This window comes from Harpegnathos saltator, unplaced genomic scaffold (genome assembly GCF_003227715.2).
Source record: "Harpegnathos saltator strain DR-91 unplaced genomic scaffold, Hsal_v8.6 scaffold486, whole genome shotgun sequence".
NCBI classification, from domain to species: Eukaryota; Metazoa; Arthropoda; class Insecta; order Hymenoptera; family Formicidae; genus Harpegnathos; species Harpegnathos saltator.
In genome coordinates, this window is record NW_020230300.1 from 11,233 (window position 1) to 30,539 (window position 19,307).

The 19,307-nt window shown below is 36.2% G+C and overlaps 1 protein-coding gene and 3 long non-coding RNA genes across 7 annotated transcripts; 2 read left to right on the forward strand and 2 right to left on the reverse strand.

Annotated features, from left to right (window-relative positions):
• Window positions 1-339: 339 nt before the first annotated feature.
• l(2)k09022 (HEAT repeat containing 1 homolog l(2)k09022) lies at window positions 340-13,871 on the reverse strand. Its single transcript, XM_011156193.3, has 9 exons — window positions 13,344-13,871; window positions 12,503-12,797; window positions 11,904-12,270; window positions 8,439-11,744; window positions 7,387-8,067; window positions 6,970-7,287; window positions 6,154-6,605; window positions 1,324-1,774; window positions 340-822 (listed from the first exon to the last, which is right to left on the reverse strand). The coding sequence occupies exons 1-9, from the start codon at window positions 13,483-13,485 to the stop codon at window positions 652-654; spliced, it is 6,183 nt and encodes a 2,060-aa protein (XP_011154495.1). The 5' UTR covers window positions 13,486-13,871; the 3' UTR covers window positions 340-651.
• A 59-nt stretch (window positions 13,872-13,930) lies between these two features.
• Window positions 13,931-15,041, forward strand: LOC105192215 (uncharacterized). The gene is made up of 5 exons (XR_850509.3): window positions 13,931-13,990; window positions 14,111-14,227; window positions 14,329-14,530; window positions 14,647-14,842; window positions 14,986-15,041. It is a non-coding gene; the product is annotated as an uncharacterized LOC105192215 (long non-coding RNA).
• Window positions 14,854-16,591, reverse strand: LOC105192216 (uncharacterized). 4 transcript variants are annotated; one of them, XR_003113505.1, is made up of 5 exons: window positions 16,519-16,591; window positions 15,653-15,750; window positions 15,337-15,538; window positions 15,143-15,220; window positions 14,854-15,047 (listed from the first exon to the last, which is right to left on the reverse strand). It is a non-coding gene; the product is annotated as an uncharacterized LOC105192216 (long non-coding RNA). The 4 variants fall into 4 exon arrangements; XR_850510.3 differs by having other exon boundaries at window positions 15,640-15,750; XR_003113504.1 differs by having other exon boundaries at window positions 15,640-15,742; window positions 16,519-16,557.
• A 752-nt stretch (window positions 16,592-17,343) lies between these two features.
• Window positions 17,344-19,027, forward strand: LOC112589366 (uncharacterized). The gene is made up of 2 exons (XR_003113500.1): window positions 17,344-17,779; window positions 18,571-19,027. It is a non-coding gene; the product is annotated as an uncharacterized LOC112589366 (long non-coding RNA).
• Window positions 19,028-19,307: the final 280 nt, after the last annotated feature.

Sequence of the window (19,307 nt, forward strand, 5' to 3'; positions counted from 1 at the left end):
TGCATATTTATTAATGCACTGTACATCATTTTAAATATAACATTGTTCTAACATTGTTTTCTCATTCAGCGCGGTGAAACAGACATATTTTATAAATTTTTTTTTCGCGCAGATAGAAGATTTTACGGATGTAATTGTCTTTGGGGATTGTTTAATACTGTTTAAGGAATATTTGTTAATTTGGAGGATATTTCAGTGAAAACAACAAGGTTCCATTTCTTTTTATTAAAGGACGATTCTCAACTTGATTATCCTAGAGGAAATTATCAATTACTGGCAGTGGAATAGAAAAAAAAGTAATCGATCAAAATTATTAAGCAACTCTGCCTTCGATATTTGATTCATTTATATTCTTTTTCTGTTTCGTTTACAATATTTACTTATATATTTACCCACTAGTTAGTTATACCTAATTAGAAATAGCGTACGACGGAATAAAAATATTACGCACATATAAAAGTATCACATAAAAATACAATATAATATATATTTACAATATAATACATTTTTACACAGCAAACGTTTATATCGGAATAAGATAACTTTGAGAAAATAATTCTATTTAAAGAGACACACATGTTTTCACACATGTTCTTAGTAAAAATATTTACAGTTGCTTTAACGCCCAAACCAACATTCAAGGATAAATATTTAGAAATATTTCTGTAAAGGTTCCCCTAAAATTTCCTCTAAAGCGCAAACAGCTTTCTGCGCACATTTCTCTGTTGTGATGTCTTCATCCTCTAATATCTCCGCCAAGAAAGGCATAGTTTCCGGTAGAAACGATAGGAAATCTTCTCCAAGTTTCCTCGCGATTTCCACCTAGATCACAATGATATACAATTATAAATGAAAGATTAATATATTATAATTATAATAAATCCACCCCAAATATTAGAAATGGAATTATTAATAAACATATACAATTTGTACTCTCGTATCTTTTACTTTCTACATAAAATATTAAAATAAATATTAATATATAATTAATATAAATAAATAATATTAAAATAAAGATAAAACTTATATTAAAACTTTTACTGTCGATCAAAAAAATGTCCACATCAAATTTTTTAAAAATGTAGATTAGATTATATGATATATAACCCAGACATAAAAACAAAACACAATTTATCTATAATATATAACCCACAGCATGGAAAGCAAGCACAAATTAGATTCTGACAAAAGAATTGTTAAATATACGATTTAACATACTCCAACAGTTATTTATTATCCTAAAAAATACATACAAGGAAAAAAATAGAAACTTCACTTTCAATAATCGCATTATTTCAATCAAACTAATATATCTCATCTTACCAAACCGTTCAATGCGGTTCTTCTGACGTAAGGCTTCGTATGCTTGGTCTTCAGCAATATTTGACAAACCAGCTGCTTATGTAATGCATCATCAGGAATGGCACTGACAAAGGAAGCTATACAAGGTACAATCAGTCGGCTAGCTCGGCTTTCGTATTCCTCCTCTGTGCCCATTGTATTCTCTATTTGTTCCACTATAGGCTGCGCGAGGATCTCAAACCTTTCCTGACTGACAAAATTATGCGCATCATAATTGAATACACGGTGAAGAGTCAATAAAATCGCCTCTACCAACTCGATTCTACTCGACTCTTCAAGAAGCGTCAATTCGTGTTTCGTATTGCTAACATATGTGTTGTTGGTTTTCAATAGCAATGCCGCATGCTTGAGGAAAAGTCCGGCAAATAGAGAGAACAAGGATTTCAAGTTCTCTGCTATATTTGCCGATAACCTAAGGAGAAATGATCAGAATCATATTATTGAAAATATACTACATATTCGTGATATACGGTTAATAAATTATTCTAATTATACAGTGTGTATAAAAAGTATCGGGACGATAAAATATCATAAAAAATAAACATTTTAGAAACAAATGTTTCAAATAAAAATTGTAAGGTTTCTAAAGATCTATTTCTTAACATTATGAGTTTGACTTTGGCGTTTGGTGGCGTTGCCAAAGTCAGGACAAGGTCACCTTGAATTTTTTAAGCGGAACTCCATATTCTTTATTGCATATTCTTATTACCTTTCTTCAGACCATTTCAAAGCACTATAATTTTTTCCACTATGAGTAAACCGTTTCGAAGTTATCGAGCTTTTTATGATAAGATGTCCAGCCAGCGGCTGGAGCAATTTCTTGACTTGTATTTCAAACACATGTAATATTAAAATAATATTAATGTACTAAATTTATAACAGCACTAAAATTCACCTTCGAATCATTTCAAATGAATTGCAATGAATTTAATTTGAAATAAAACACATTACTTGTACATGATACGCATTGTTTCCTATGGGAAAGATAAATGAATTTTCTTACTAATTTTTCTTTCTTCAATTGAATTATCGATTTTGTTATCTAATTAATACAAATTTCTGTTTATTGGATAAACCTTTTTGTTTCCTAACTTATTCGTTAGACTTTACTTTTTCTTTTAGAGATTAACCCATTCTTTTAGAGATTAACCCAGACAAGCGCATTTTTAACATAATTTTTAGCGACTTTATTTGCAACGTTAAAGGTGTAAAATAAAATTGAAAAATATCATTCCTTACGTAAAATTTTACGTTCTTTCAGAATTCACTATCAAAATTTGTATAACATAAAGTCCAAAAAAGTTATGGCGGTTTTTAAGTCAAAAAACACGAAAAAACCGAAATCATTTTTTTTTCATTTTTTTTCACAACATAGTAGCAAATTTCAACTCTCTCTGCAACCATCGGTGGCCAAAATAGTTGTACTTTAAGGGTATATTTTCTAAGTTTGTCAAAATTGTCATTTTCATTATAAAATGGCAGCTAAATCGCAAAAATTTACGAATTGTATTTTTTTCACAATAATTCATAAATTTTGGAAAACTAATGGCTTATTATCACTGAAAATAATCGATATTTGATCGATCGATATTTGCAGTTCATTTTCGATCAAATACACAATTTCAATTTGGCGGATTCAACATGACGATCAAATAGGTGTGAAAATTGTCGATTTTTTTACATTTTTTCTAATTTTTCCACGAATTCTTTCTCGAAAACCGTTTTACGCACATACTATTATCATATATACATATTAACTATTATGAGTTAACCCACTAATGCCCAGAAGGCCAACAATTTTCTGTAAATTTTGGAGTAAAATCACACCTTCAAAATCTTGGAATTTTTTTGTGAAACTATGTCCTCTTAGATTTTCAGGATCACTCTTTCAGATGCAGTTGTTAAAATTGAATTTTTTTCACAAGAAAATTAAATATGGTGGCGTAAAGTAAAAAAATACTAGGAAATGGAATTTTATTTTAATTCCATTCTCACATCAAAAAAGGTTTTCCATTCCTACGAAGAAGACCTAAAAGGGGGTTATTCTAATTGTATTTCAAGAATATAAACTGTTCGAAAATCGAATTCAATGTGGCGACTTCAAAATGATAAAAGTTACTAGTTATATCACGAAATAAGATAAAAATGAGGATAATCATTATTTATGAAATCTACTTTGACAGTTTCACTTGAAAACTTTGTATAAAAGTGAATTAGCAAAAAATCCAAGAGGGCGGATAAAAAATGGCAACGTTCATGTAACAAAAATGTCTAATAGTATAGATATCACATCACATTTTTGCAAAGACGTGCCTGTTATGCCTTATTTTCCTATATACTGTGATTTTCAATTATTTCGGTGAGTAAAATCAGTGAGTGCATTGAGAGAACGTTGTATTTTGGACATAATAAATTAGTTGACAAATCTATATTTAGTTCGAGTAACACTTATTAACTGGTGAAAAACAATTACATTCAAACAAATATATAATTTCTTTTTCTAGCATTTTTTACTTTAAACCGCCATATTTGATTTTCTTGTGAAAAAAGTTCAATTTTAATAACTGTATCTGAAAGAGCGACCCTGAAAATCTAAAAGAACATAGTTTCACAAAAAGATTCCAAGATTTTGAAGGCGTGATTTTAGTTTACAAGTTTCTATCCAAAGTTTACAGAAAATTGTTGGCCTTCTGGGCATTAGTGGGTTAACTCGTAATAATTAATATGTATATATGATAATAGTATGTGCGTAAAATGGTTTTCGAGAAAGAATTCGTGGAAAAATTTAGAAAAAATGTAAAAAAATCGACAATTTTCACACCTATTTGATCGTCATGTTGAATCCGCCAAATTGAAATTGTGTATTTGATCGAAAATGAACTGCAAATATCGATCGATCAAATATCGATTATTTTCAGTGATAATAAGCCATTAGTTTTCCAAAATTCATGAATTATTGTGAAAAAAATACAATTCGTAAATTTTTGCGATTTAGCTGCCATTTTATAATGAAAATGACAATTTTGACAAACTTAGAAAATATACCCTTAAAGTACAACTATTTTGGCCACCGATGGTTGCAGAGAGAGTTGAAATTTGCTACTATGTTGTGAAAAAAAATGAAAAAAAAATGATTTCGGTTTTTTCGTGTTTTTTGATTTAAAAACCGCCATAACTTTTTTGGACTTTATGTTACACAAATTCTGAAAGAGCGTAAAATTTTACGTAAGGAATGATACTTTTCAATTTTATTTTACACCTTTAACGTTGCAAATAATGTCACTAAAAATTATGTTAAAAATGCCCGTCTGGGCGTTAATGGGTTAACATTATTCTCAAACGCTTTTGTAAGAAGATGCTGTTTCAGGTTTTTATCATCGATTAGCGCATTGTCAAATAATGAATGATGAACAATTTGAGTATTTGATACATTAATCGCGCTTTCAATTGGTAGTTTTCCTTTATGATCATCTTGCCTTGGCTGGCTGGACACTTCTTTTATCTTGCCTTGGCTGACTAGATACTTCTTTAATTTTGCCTTGGCTGACTGGACATCTTATCATAAAAAGCTCGATAATTTCGAAACGGCTTAATCAAAATGGAAAAAATTATAGTGCTTTAAAAAGGTCTGAAGAAGAGCTACAAGAATATGAAATAAAAAATATGGGGTTCCGTTTAAAAAAATTCAAGGTAACCTTATTCTGACCTTGACGACGCCACCTAAGGTCAAATTCATAATGTTAGTAAATAGATCTTTTAAAACGCTACAATTCTCATTTGATACATTTTTTTCTAAAATGCTTAGTTTTTGATATTTTACCGTCTCAGTACTTTTTACACACCCTGTATATACACAGTCTATCCCAGATCCAATAAGACTGGTCTAAAAAAAATACAAAGCGTTTATTATTTTGATTTTTTATTCTTGTTTATTCAAAATAGTCTCCTTCTGAGTCAATATAGCGCTGGAAACGTTCAACAAATTTTTCGAAACATTTTTTATACTCATCGGCTGGAATGGCCTTTAGTATGGCGGTCGAAGTCTTTTGGATGACCGGGATGATATCGAAACGATTTCCTTTCATCGCCAATTTCAGTTTGGGAAATGGCCAGAAGTCGCACGGAGCTAAATCAAGTGAATACGGTGGATGATCGATAACAATGATGCCTTTTTTGGTCAAGAATTCACGTACCATGATGGCTTTGTGCGATGGTGCATTATCGTGCAACAAAAACCAACTGCCTGGTTCTCAATATTCCGGTTGAACTCGTCGAATTCTGGCCCACAATCGTTGTAGAACTCCCAGATAATATTCTGCGTTCACCGTCTGACCTTCTGGGACGAATTCACTGTGACCAATTCCCTTTGAATCGAAGAAAAGCATTGTCTTGATTTTGCTCTTCTGAAAACGTAATTTTTTCTCTTTTGGCTCTTCTGGTAACTTCCATGCCGCACTCTGACGTTTTGTTTTTGGCTCGTATTGAAAACACCACGTTTCATCACCAGTTACAATAGCTGACATGCTTGCCGGATTCCTTCGGGAATCCTCATCATCCAAAAGACTTCGACCGCCATACTAAAGGCTATTCCAGCTGATGAGTATAAAAAATGTTTCGAAAAATTTGTTGAACGTTTCCAGCGCTGTATTGACTCAGAAGGAGACTATTTTGAATAAACAAGAATAAAAAATCAAAATAATAAACGCTTTGTATTTTTTTAGACCAGTCTCATTGGATCTGGGACAGACTGTGTAAATTAAAATCATTCTTCAATTCCCCAATCATACGCACTTGTAGAATGTTATGTTTCGTTCCATGTGCTTCGTATTTTTTTCTGCCCATTTAAAGATGTCCTGATACAAGGGATTGAAAGTCACTTCGCTCAACTTTAAGACCAGAGCGACGAAAGCCTTGCTAGTGCTTTCCTCAATTGCGACGATGTGCTTTGAAACGTCTTCAACATCGATGCTCATGTCATCGTTCTCGTAGCTATTAATGCTCTCGCGGAATTGTAAGACTTTGAGAAAGAACTCACTGAGACATGAAGTCACATTTAATTTTGCCGACGGCACGCTGTCAAAGCAATCGGCTAATATGTTCATTAACGACGGTATACGATGATACAAGTTTTTCCTCAACAGTGTATCATACGTTGTGCTAACAACCGGCAACAGTATTCGCAAAGGTGTGTAGTTAGATATTTTTTGCGTGATCATCTTCAGTCGCGAAATTATAATACCGGTCTGCAAACATAGATTTAGATAAGCGACATAAAATTTTGAAAGTGTATTAAAACAAGTTGATTGGATTTCACGATGATAGCATCTATATACTATACTATATATACTATTATGTAAATATTTTTTCACTAATATAAATAATTAATTAATCGATATAGTGTATTCCATGTTACTGCCAAAAATGCGTGAGTCAAGATAATTTCTATATCCTTGAAATGTTATTGCAAGAAATAATAACTAATTAATCGTGATAATAAAAACAATATTATTTTTATAGAGAATGCAAGCGCTTAAAATTAATTTTTTGAATAAACAAGCTGTCAGATTTCGCATATTTGATTTTTAACCGCAATAGAAATATGAATACCTTGGGATGATCCACGCCAGTGTACAATGAATTCAATCTAGTTAATTCAAATAGAAGCTTGCTCAAGTAAGACGAGAGGAAGTTCCCCAGAGAGTCCACTATCTTCTGTAAAGCACTCACGATGCTCACGACTGTTATATCTGGCACGTTCTGACAACAATGAGTCTTCAGCAATTTCAAGATCGGCGGCATGAATTTGTTCAATAAGGTAAGAGCGTGTGTTCTCATCAGACAGACTAATTCCGCGACACATAACGCTGCATTAGCCAACACCGGGCCATCCTTCGATCGTAATAGTTCTGTCGTCATCTCCAGAATCTGCGAATGATCATTCGAAGAAAACCGCGATGTTAATTACGATATTAATTATATCGAGCATAACTAAACTGAATTTTATCGATGCATTTGTATACGTACCGGCTTAAAGACGTTGGGATGATCCGTGGCCAATAATTTTGCCAGTAATTTCAGAGAAACCAGCGTCGTTTGTTGAACAAGCTCATATTCTTGACTCTCGATTTTCTCTTCAGCGTTAACGAAGCAAATGAGATGTTCGATCAAGCCGAGAAGATCTACGTGATCCTCGTTACCAAACTTTCTTTGAGCCAACCTCACGTTCAGCAGATCCAGGATCTTCTTTCTTACACTTAACTGCACGTCTGTTGTCTGTAAGCATCTGACGTTCTTCAAGAACATTGTGTTCGGCAACAAGTTGTTTACCAGATCTAGCGCCTCGTATAGATGATGTAGTAATACCTTCCAATACTTAGCGCTCGGTTTGCTCTGATCCTGATCAGCGACCTTCGAAATCATCTGAATCAGCATGATCAATTGGCTCGCCAAATTATCGCAGTACTCGTTCATCTCGATCGTTTCGTGTGTACTTAGCTGAGATATACGATTGACAAAGTCCTGAGAGGACAAAAGGCTACTGAAGAATTGCACTGCCGTTAATTTATAATGTCGCAGAATCTTCGGGGTAGACTTGCTCACGTCATATACATGATTGTACGGAAAATTCATTGCTGTCTGTTTGTCTTGCTCTTCTTCAATATCGATCGGCAGAATTTTGACGAAATCGATCACATTCATGCAAATCTGGCGAAGAGATAGGAAATAAATTTCTGATTTTCAAGAACCATCCCTTACAAAGTTGGTTTAAAAGCCTTTCTATAAGCATAAGCTTTATTTGTCGACATATTTCTATTTTTAAAAAATGCTCCCATATACATATATATGAAACATATTAATAAAATTAAAACTATTACTATTAGAATTAGAAAAGTTAAAATTATAAAATCATTAATAAAGAAAAATATATCGACAACCCAAATATATATTCTATAGAGAATGGCTTCTCAATCAACCTTAAAATATTTCAATATGCATAATAATATAATTATCTTTTTCTAACTAATAGATTATGTCTTCTTTTTCTTCCATATTAAGCATGATTTTATATGACTAACCTGAAGTAATCGTAGCAACGGAAACTCCTGGCACATCTGAAGAGCAAACTCTAGATGCTGAGCAGACGTCTCGTTTACAGGCTTCGTGCTCAACTTCGCATGGTTCTCGAAGGTGATCAGATAATAAAAATGTAGATATTTGTCCAGAAGCTGAAGCAGTTTAACAAATAATGCTATTCTTCTGTGCTCAGGTATATCTGGCAAGGAAGTAACGAAGATTCGTAACATCATGCAAGCATTATTTTCCTTGTCATCAGCATTGATGATCGGTACCACCGTCTCCAAGACTTTGGAAGTAATCTGAATAGAATACGAGTCGTCTTGACGAACCACCGTGCTGCCCATAAATGTGAAAATGGGCATAATGTTAAGAAATGCTCGATTTACATCAACCTTCTTCAACAATTCGACAAGCACCAACAACGCATGATGATGCGTCTGCGGATTGCGTGATGTCCTAATACATTTTGTGATTAAAGAAATGTATAAACTGGCGTTGCGCAACGGTAGGTCTTGCATCATCATACGGTAGATCGTCTGCAAGATCAACTGATTCGTATACTCAACCGGACTCAACTCTTCTAAACTCACACAAACGTTCACCAGGTCAAACAGCACTCCATAAAGTGTCTCTTCATGTTCGATATTCTTTGCATGCTGTACGATTTGCAGCAAAGTCTCACCGCGTTTCCATGCCTTTGTGTACACTATCTTGGGACTCGCTAACAGGTACATTTGACTATATCTTTTCGATTTCTTCTTCGGGGTATCTTCTGGCTGCTGCTCAGGCCTATTTTGTTTCATCGTTTGCAGTTCAGACATAATAAACGACGCATCGATACGGATTCTGTGCATCGCTCGAGTTGCGTTTGAGATGACTTTGCTCACTTCGCAGTCAGTCAACACGTCCAGCATTTTGGAGAAAATCTTTGATTGCAAATCGCGTGAGATCTTGCCAGCACACATAAAAAACATGTCGTTAATCTGTTTCAATAATATGATGCTCGGCGAGATTTGTTCTTGGGACTCGGTGAGTACGTAAAGATCATGTCGCAAAATACTAGTTTCGAAAAACAACCATACTTGGCTATCGTTCAATGCTTCAATCGTGACATGATTAAAGCGTTGCAGGATGTTTCTCAGGGCTTTGCCGGCTGGCTGGCTTCTGGTTGACTCGTTCTCTAGTTTCTGTAAAAGCCGCAGACCTAGCGGTGCCAATCGCCGGAGAATCTCCGTGTCATTGACATGTGTCAACACATCCAACAATTCAGATCTACGGTCTATCGGTATCTCTTCTTGCAACACCACGTCGAATAGTAGTTTTTGTGCCTGTTGCAACTTTTTCCGTTGCTTCATTAGGCAAGATACATCAAGATCCGGCGAAAGAATATAGTAAAACATGAGCGATAGTTGTTCTGAGTCTTGCACAATCTCGTCGCTTCTAACTGCTATTTCTTGCAGCAGCGCGCAGAACGGCTCTATTGCAAGGTTAAAATGAGCAAGATTTTGAGTTAGCTTCTTCAGGATGTTTACTGCCATCGATCTGCAAACGTTGTTGGGTCTCGCAAGAACCAGCAATAGATTGGTCACAAAATGCTGATCTTGGAACACCCACTGAATAGAGGAATTATCTAATAGCTCCAACGTAATCTGCAGGCAATGATAAGAAGTCTGCACTCGGACAGGTCTTATATACAGCTGCGATAAGAAACTGATTAGATCCTTCATCATGGCAAAATGTCTCTGGAAGAAAATCTGCAAGCATCGGAAATAGTGTTTTCTCCACTTTTCGTTATCCATGCCTTCGAAGAACATCTCCAACAACCTAACAGTCAAATTACTCTGTTCAGCGTTATCAACAAAATCAAGCTTAGGCTCAGATTTAAGGTTTAGTCGTCTGTGCACCATTTCCAATACGTAAGTGCCCACCTGCAGTGGAAGGATGCCTTCAGATGTGAGTTTTAATGCCGCCTGGATATTGTCGCCGGTGATAATGTTGCAGTTATGCAGTAGTTGAATGCGCGGGTATTTTTTGATCATCTCTGTTGCCATCTCGATGACTTCACGCGCTACATTGGCCGGCATGGAACCCACAGGTACCCGACAGACTGAGCCTAACAGGATCATATTAAAGAATAAAGACGCTGCATCGCCGTGAGAAATCTGCTGGCGCATTGAATTTAATATACTATTCGTGTCCGGTAGCAGTTCATAGTTCAAAATATTGTGAAAAGCAGTAGATGAGATAGTATCCGCATTCAATGGGCTCTTTTCGAGATCTTTCATCATGTACTGCATGTAGATATTATTTTTTGCAAAGTTCGAGTACAGAACTTCCATAGCAACTGCCACGTCCTCTTTTGTAGCCGGAAATAAGTATGGTAAAGCTGTAATGAAAATCTTAGTGTCGTATCCATCTTCACAAAGTTCCAAGAGTATTTTCAAAGCCAGCTTTGCTAATTCCTTCTTTGACGCAGTGTGACATGTCGATAACAAAGTCATTAAATTATCCATTAAAGTTTCAGTAGGTAGCAAACTGATTAGTTTGTTGGTGGGGATAGACAACAAGGCCTTCACAACGTTCACATCAGGGTCGTAAAACCGTACTTGAAGCGTTTTTCTCATCATACCGCGAAAACTTTTAGGGATGGTTATGTTATTGTCACCGAGAATTTCTAAAGCACAAAGTCGCTGCGCCGAGCTGGCGTGAGACAATTTGTCCAAGATTTTAACCGATTCCTGCATCTCATTAGTGATGAAGGGCCAGGATATGAAGAAATTTAAAGCCTGTTTAGAATCTATGTCGTTCTCATCTTGTTCAGTGAGATGTTTCAAATACTTGTCGAACCTTTCTGGGTAACTACGCTCAAAGTTCTGGTAGAATCGTGCTATAAAATCCTTTGCATTTTTCGGCATTTCACTTCTAAAGAATTTACATGTTAGCACATTGGACAAAATCGCATCCACTGCATCGTCGTTGAGTCTCACATGTGTCAAAAATGTGTCCATCATGTTTTGAACACTGATAGTAGTATCTGGGTCCTCAGCAATCACTTGACAAGCTGCCTGAAGAAAAGGCACAGCAAATCGCGACGCATTCATAGACTTTGAGTGGATCTGGGAAACAGTCTCAATAAACCAGAGCAAACTGGATAGTTGAAGCACCAGACTTTGGGGTATGACAGTCAATCTATTAATTGGAGACTGGTAGAGATATAGTAAAAGAGTGGTAGCTTCCTGTTTCAAATTTGTCTTCTTGAAAGTCTTTAGTAGTATTTTTTCTATTGTACAGTCATCTAACTTCACCTGTGAATTTTCAAAGAAAAATATGAAATTTACACTTGCATCTTAATTTTGATGCACAATCAAATTTCTACAAGTCTAACATTAATCAATAATTCAAAGTTTTCAAGTAGAAGTTTTTAGAAATAAATGAAAATAAATTTTTGTAAGAAGTTAAATTACCTTTGTCATCAAATGAGCAATGATCATGTAACTGGCAGCAGTGAGATCGAGAACAGAACTTTTCAAACCATAGAAAAGAGTAGGTAATAAATAGTTGATCTGAGTTTCAGTAATGGTGGTTGCTTGTTCAATTAAACCTAATACCAATGTAGTATAAAAAGCACACAGAGTGGTTGGCTGAGATGTTTGGTTGGTATGGACCTTAACTGTAGATATTACATGATTGCACAGCATCTTCAGGAATTCATCATCTGTGCTCAAATGATTAACAATAGTCTGTGAGACCTGTGGTAGACCACGCTTCTGCAAAGATTTCATCCAATACCACTTGTCACCTTTATTTGACAGATCCAACAATTGTACTGCCCTTAAAGAAATAAGAAAAATAAGTAAATATATTTCAAAGTAATTTAAGGATAGAATTTTTAAAATCTTTTAATATATGAGATATATCACACACATCGGTATCAATCATGATGTTAGATACCAATTTTAAAGTTAAAAATTTACACAAATTAAAGACAAATGTTAAAAGGAATAAAGCATTCCCAAGAAAACATTGTTTTTTCAATTGCATATCTTTCTTCTTTAATACATACCTAGCAAATATACGAGATTCATGGTACGGCAAAATCAGCAATACAAACTGATCTCGATTGTACTCATGAATGTGGTATCTATATATGAGCCATTCCAATGCTTTATGTGAAGCATGTAGTAAAAAATATGAAGATAATAATCTCAGAAATATTTCAATTTCTCTATTCAGTGATTCATTTAATGTGGCATCTTCAATAGCACGTTCCAAGTTCACAGAATTCTTAGCAAACAATGAGTTATCAAACTTATTGAAGAACGGACAAAGTTCCACCAACTTTTCCAGACCATTTCGACCTAGATAGTTTAAAAATATGATCAGAAATAAGACATGCCAAGTATTTCTTCCATTGTGATTTAGTTAATACAGTATTTTTTCTTGCAAAACTTTAACAAAACTTACTTACTTTATAAAGTTATTAAAAATAAAAAATGGTACATACTCCAGATATATTTAATATTTAACATGTTCTATACGAAAACTTTTTGTATGACTTTTTATTCAGGTCATTTTTTGACCTTTTAAAAGCAGATATGTTATAAAATATTTCATTATATTAATTGATTCATTGGCCGGTAAATAACTAGCTTGTATAAAATGGTTATATCGTGTGCCAACAGTGGTGCACACGGCCTGAATAGAAAGTTTAACGTGTATCACCGGTGACACACGTGGCATGGAATGTGTTATAAAATGAGATATTCATGTACATTAAATTGTATATCACATTGTTTAACTACAAGTTTCTTTATTTATTATAATTGTCATATTGTACATATTATGACAAAATAGTAAAAAAAATGTTATAACAAATGCTAAAACGTACGAACGAAAAAACTAACCTATACTTAATAGAGTCGCCCGGTCCAAACTTGCAGCTTCTTTTGGATCAAACAATAAACTGGGACGTGTTTTATCTTGCAGGAGTAAATCTGTTTGTGGAGTTCTCAATTGAGAAAGTTGTTCAGATAATGAAGTTGCCATCGTCAATCTATAAATTAAATTTTTTTTAAATTAAACCTTAATAGCTCCTCTAGTACTCCCGCGTGTTTTTGCACGTGCAAGACCGCGTCCCGACAGTGCTGCGAGATCGGGAAAATTTCCCACGCTACAACGCATGCCCATAGTTGCTAGATGTAATATAGTGCGATGCTACAGCACATACAGCGCATATGCGTGAGATGACGTAGGCACGCTGCTTGAGGTAACGCGACAATTTCCGGAAAAATGGCAGAGATAAGGTTGGTATCAACGAAAACTTCTAGACGACATAGTTTTAATTCCTAAAGGTTAGTAATATTGTTTAAGTGGTAAGCTGTTAGTTTGCGCAAACTTTTACACAGATGTACGCACGTGTGTCACAAATATTATATATCGTCAAATTATAAATGTAAAATACTTTATAATATTAAATAAAAATTACATAAGTGAAAACATAAAGTGCGTATAACAAAATAAATGAGACGAGTGAGAACATAAAGTTAATAAAGTAAAAAACATAATAAATAAATATATATATATATATTATATATATATGTGTGTGTACATGCATATATATGTATATGTGTAATTAGATAAATAATTATTAAATGTAAATAAATAATTTAAGTTTTTCAGTGTTTTGGCGTGCTTCAGTAAATTATCGGCCATGACATTGGTTGTGACTTAGTTCTTCGCATTGGCATAAATTTGCCACTATTGCAATAAAGAAATGTATATCAGATAAGTAATTAATATTCACATAAAATAAAAGATTAAGTATCTATGTATAGTCAGTAATGATAGATGTTGAACTGATTCTTTCTTTCGATTAATTTTTTGTTTCAGTTTCCCAGCTATCCAAGTTTTTGCAGAATATTAATAGTTGGAGGCCATTTTCCTGTGAAGTAAGATTACCAAAGTTTGAGGTTACTGTGTTCTTGAATGCGTCCCAGTAAGCAAAAGTTGAATCACATCCTACCATCAAATATCAGAGTAAGATGTGTTACTAGCAATGTGATGACAGATTAATGCATCAAACTAAGAATAGGTTCGTAACATTGATGTTTACTGTCATATCATTAATGCTTTTGACAGCTATATTCGAAAATTTTTTATCACTTTATCATGTAGCGTACTGACTGATATATTCTTCTTATCTTTTAGGAAACAAGATGTTTTGCCTATGTTTGCCTCTGCAAATAAGGTTATTGTGATTTACGGTCAAGAATGATGAACTTTTTCCCAAAAATTGAGGGTCGGTCCTTAAAGAAAACAACTACAATAAAATGAAAAATGAAAATCATATAAATAGAAGATACAAGAGTCACGAGAAGTCAAGAATCACAAAGAAAAGTAGAAAGTAAGAACATGTTATGTTATACGTTTATTTCCTCTTTTGCTATTAATTTCGATAATTCGTACAAAATTAATATTAAATCTAAATCTTCGCTTTCATCAATTTTGGCCTAAGTATCTTGTAATATTTCTTCTTTTCTTCTTAAGGAGGAATTAAAATTAGACCTTGCCCAAAATGTCGGATTCCTCATTATGTTACGAATGTTTCTCTGTTGTGTTAAATTTTTTGTAATACATAATATTAAATTGTAAGAATGCTAAAAATATTTTGGCAATAAATGCAATAGAATGCTTAATAATATACCTAAAAATGTAATGATTGTTGAATGTTTACGAAAACTTTCCTTCAGTTCTCTATTATGTCACCCACTTATATTGTTTCCTAAAAGATAAGAAGAATATATCAGTCAGTACGCTACATGATAAAGTGATAAAAAATTTTCGAATATAGCTGTCAAAAGCATTAATGATATGACAGTAAACATCAATGTTACGAACCTATTCTTAGTTTGATGCATTAATCTGTCATCACATTGCTAGTAACACATCTTACTCTGATATTTGATGGTAGGATGTGATTCAACTTTTGCTTACTGGGACGCATTCAAGAACACAGTAACCTCAGACTTTGGTAATCTTACTTCACAGGAAAATGGCCTCCAACTATTAATATTCTGCAAAAACTTGGATAGCTGGGAAACTGAAACAAAAAATTAATCGAAAGAAAGAATCAGTTCAACATCTATCATTACTGACTATACATAGATACTTAATCTTTTATTTTATGTGAATATTAATTACTTATCTGATATACATTTCTTTATTGCAATAGTGGCAAATTTATGCCAATGCGAAGAACTAAGTCACAACCATGGCCGATAATTTACTGAAGCACGCCAAAACACTGAAAAACTTAAATTATTTATTTACATTTAATAATTATTTATCTAATTATACATATACAGGGTGTTTGATAGCTGATCATGCAGACGAAAGTTGGAGATAGATTGGGTGTAGCCGAGAAGAAAAGTCATGTACCATAATATCAAATTGGAAATAGTTATCGAGTTATTAATTAAAACATGTGAGCCAACGAGCGCATAGAGAGTGGAGGGCGGCCGCAGTAAGCACTTAGACATTTGATATAGGCGGAGTCAGTGAGTGTCGATAGGCAAGCGCGCGCGGCGAGGGGCAGCGTAAGCGACAAGAGGCGATCGCGCGCGACGAGAAGCGAGCGAGTTTTTTCTTTATAGCTTTTTCCTTATAGCTCGCTCGCTCCTCGTCGTTCGCGCTCGCTCGCCTCTTGTCGCTTGCTCTCGCTCGCTCTTCATCGTTCGCGCTCGCTCGCTCCTCGTCGCGCGCGCTCGCCTCTTGTCGTTTACGTTGCCCCTCGCCGCGCGTGCTCGCCTATTGACACTCGCTGACTCCGCCTGTATCAAATGTCTATGTGCTTACTACGGTCGCCCTCCGTTCTCTACGCGCTCGTTGGCTCACATGTTTTAATTAATAACTCGATAACTATTAGCAATTTGACATTATGGTACATGACTTTTCTTCTCGGCTACACCCAATCTATCTCCAACTTTCGTCTGCATGATCAGCTATCAAACACCCTGTATATGCATGTACACACACATGTATATAATATATATATATTTATTTATTTATTATGTTTTTTACCTTATTGACTTTATGTTCTCACTCGTCTCATTCATTTGGTTATACGCACTTATGTAATTTTTATTTAATATTATGAAGTATTTTACATTTATAATTTGACGATATATAATATTTGTGACACACGTGCGTACATATGTCAAAAAGTTTGCGTAAACTAACAGCTTACTACTTAAACAATAATACTAACCTTTAGGAAATAAAACTATGTCGTCTAGAAGTTTTCGTTGATACCAACCTTGTCTCCGCAGAGAGAAGCCTGAAAGCAGAGAGAAGCCTAAGAGCGGGCATGGCTACATTTACAGCGTTATGGAAAAGTTGGCTGATTCGAAGCGCCAACTGGGTCCATTTTTCATGGTCATGAACTACTAATCCAATGTCCATGATTTGTTGGTACTATTCCATGCTATGTCCATAATTATTTGGTTCTGTTCTGTGCTATGTTCACGAGCGAGCTAGATTAGTTAGATAAAAATGAAGAATCGGTCTTTGTCTCACCACCAGCGAATAAACAATCGCGACGAAGCGAGCCAGCAGCGATGTTATCGTAAGGCAGACGTCGCCGTCTCCCCTTTCACCCTCTTGTTTTCCTTTCCACATTGTTTTATATTCATAATTCGGGAAGAAAATAATTTCAAGAGTTCGGATGATTTCTAGCAATGACGCGACAGAGATAACGCGCGGCCACATTAATTTATCATGACTTTTATAATCCTTATAATTGTATAAACGCCCATATATGCAAGTTATAGATAATTATATAATTATAGATAATTATAGAATATTGCGCGTATGTTTTAATATTGTACAATATGGTATATAATAACAACTTCATTTCTTGCAGTAATTTTTTTAAGGTCTTCGTTGTGTAACGACACAAAGATTTTTGTGCCGTTACGCTGACTGCCGCCTAGCAGCACGCGACAGTCAGCTGAGCGCACACCCCCCGACCCGCGCTGACACCGCGCCGAAACGTCGCGCTCGGCCGAATATGCCCGACTACCCGGCAACGACGCTCGGGCACGATCGGCCGCCGAACCGAGCTAGCGGCCCCGCCGAAGTTATTCGGCAAACGCCGCATAATCACGATTAATTCCGATTAAAAAGCGGAATTAACTCCGATTAAGGGCGAAGAAAACCGAAGCCCCAAAATCTCGGGTATATAACCCCGGCAGATTTTAACGAGAGAGAAGTCTCCAGAGTTCCGTCTCCACGACTAGTTCTTTCCGAGAGAGGATCAACCGAGAAGCTTCTGCCGAAATTCGTAAGTGAGTTACCAGGCCGTCTACGACGGTGATTAATAATACCTGTTCTTTGCGCTATAAAGATCGGACGGCGAGTTTGCCGTCGCTCCGGTGTGTTCACCGGAACGATCTTCTTTCGTGCCGTCCTTGCGATATAAAGGATCAGACGGCGAGTTTGCCGTCGCTCCGGTGTGTTCACCGGAACGATCTTATTTTGTGCCGTCTTTGCGATATCTCGTGCCGTCTTTGCGATATAAAGGATCGGACGGCGAGTTCGCCGTCGCTCCGGTGTGTTCACCGGAACGATCTTATTTTGTGCCGTCTTTGCGATATCTCGTGCCGTCTTTGCGATATAAAGGATCGGACGGCGAGTTCGCCGTCGCTCCGGTGTGTTCACCGGAACGATCTTATTTTGTGCCGTCTTTGCGATATTTCGTGCCGTCTCCGCGATATAAGGATCGGACGGCGAGTTCGCCGTCGCTCCGGTGTGTTCACCGGAACGATCTTATTTTGTGCCGTCTTTGCGATATTTCGTGCCGTCTCCGCGATATAAGGATCGGACGGCGAGTTCGCCGTCGCTCCGGTGTGTTCACCGGAACGATCTTATTTTGTGCCGTCTTTGCGATATTTCGTGCCGTCTTCGCGATATAAGGATCGGACGGCGAGTTTGCCGTCGCTCCGGTGTGTTCACCGGAACGATCTTATGTTGTGCTGTCTTTACGATATAAGGATCGGACGGCGAGTTTGCCGTCGCTCCGGTGTGTTCACCGGAACGATCTCACGATATCTCTTTCGTAATTTCATCAAATAGGACACCAGGAAGGCAAGAGCTGATCAGCTGGGAGTTGACGCGTCGGTCCAGCACACAAGGAATACTCCCATCGCCCGCACCCCTCGACCCCCGGGGCGATCCACGCTGCGGCCGAGGACAAAAGCGAGCGCGACGTGTCGCGACGCGTTCTTACACCGTTTTTTCAACCCGTCGTCAAGTCGCGTGCCGAATCACCCAAGCTAGCGCTTTAAACCACAACGGAACACACACCGCGCGGTCACTAATCGGTGGCTCGACCCTCATTGCGGATCAAGCGCCGGCTGAAATAATTACCGAAATAAGCTCCAAGCAAATCGCTCACCTACCACGGTGACCCCGCGGGGCTCGTAGCGTCCGCGGAAACGATTCACGCAATCCTCTAACACCCAAACATTGGGACGTCGCGTCGCAACACGCGGTCGTAGCATGCGACCAAATAAAGACTTATTGTGTTATACTTATTTTGTCTTCGCTTATTGACACATACACACACCACACACACACCTTCACCTGAAAATCTTTCCTGTGGTCGGCTCGCAAACCGCGATCCAAGCCACAGGGCCGGATCAACCCGAAACAACCGAGCCTGGAGGCGCGATCGTTACAGTTGAGGTCGTGAATTAATTTTTTTCTTCATCAATCAGTTTTCTGCAAAAATTAAGATTTTTTAAATAAAATATAAAATGTTTCTCTTCTCTTCTCTCCGAAGAGTTAATTAAAAAATATGTACTCCACAG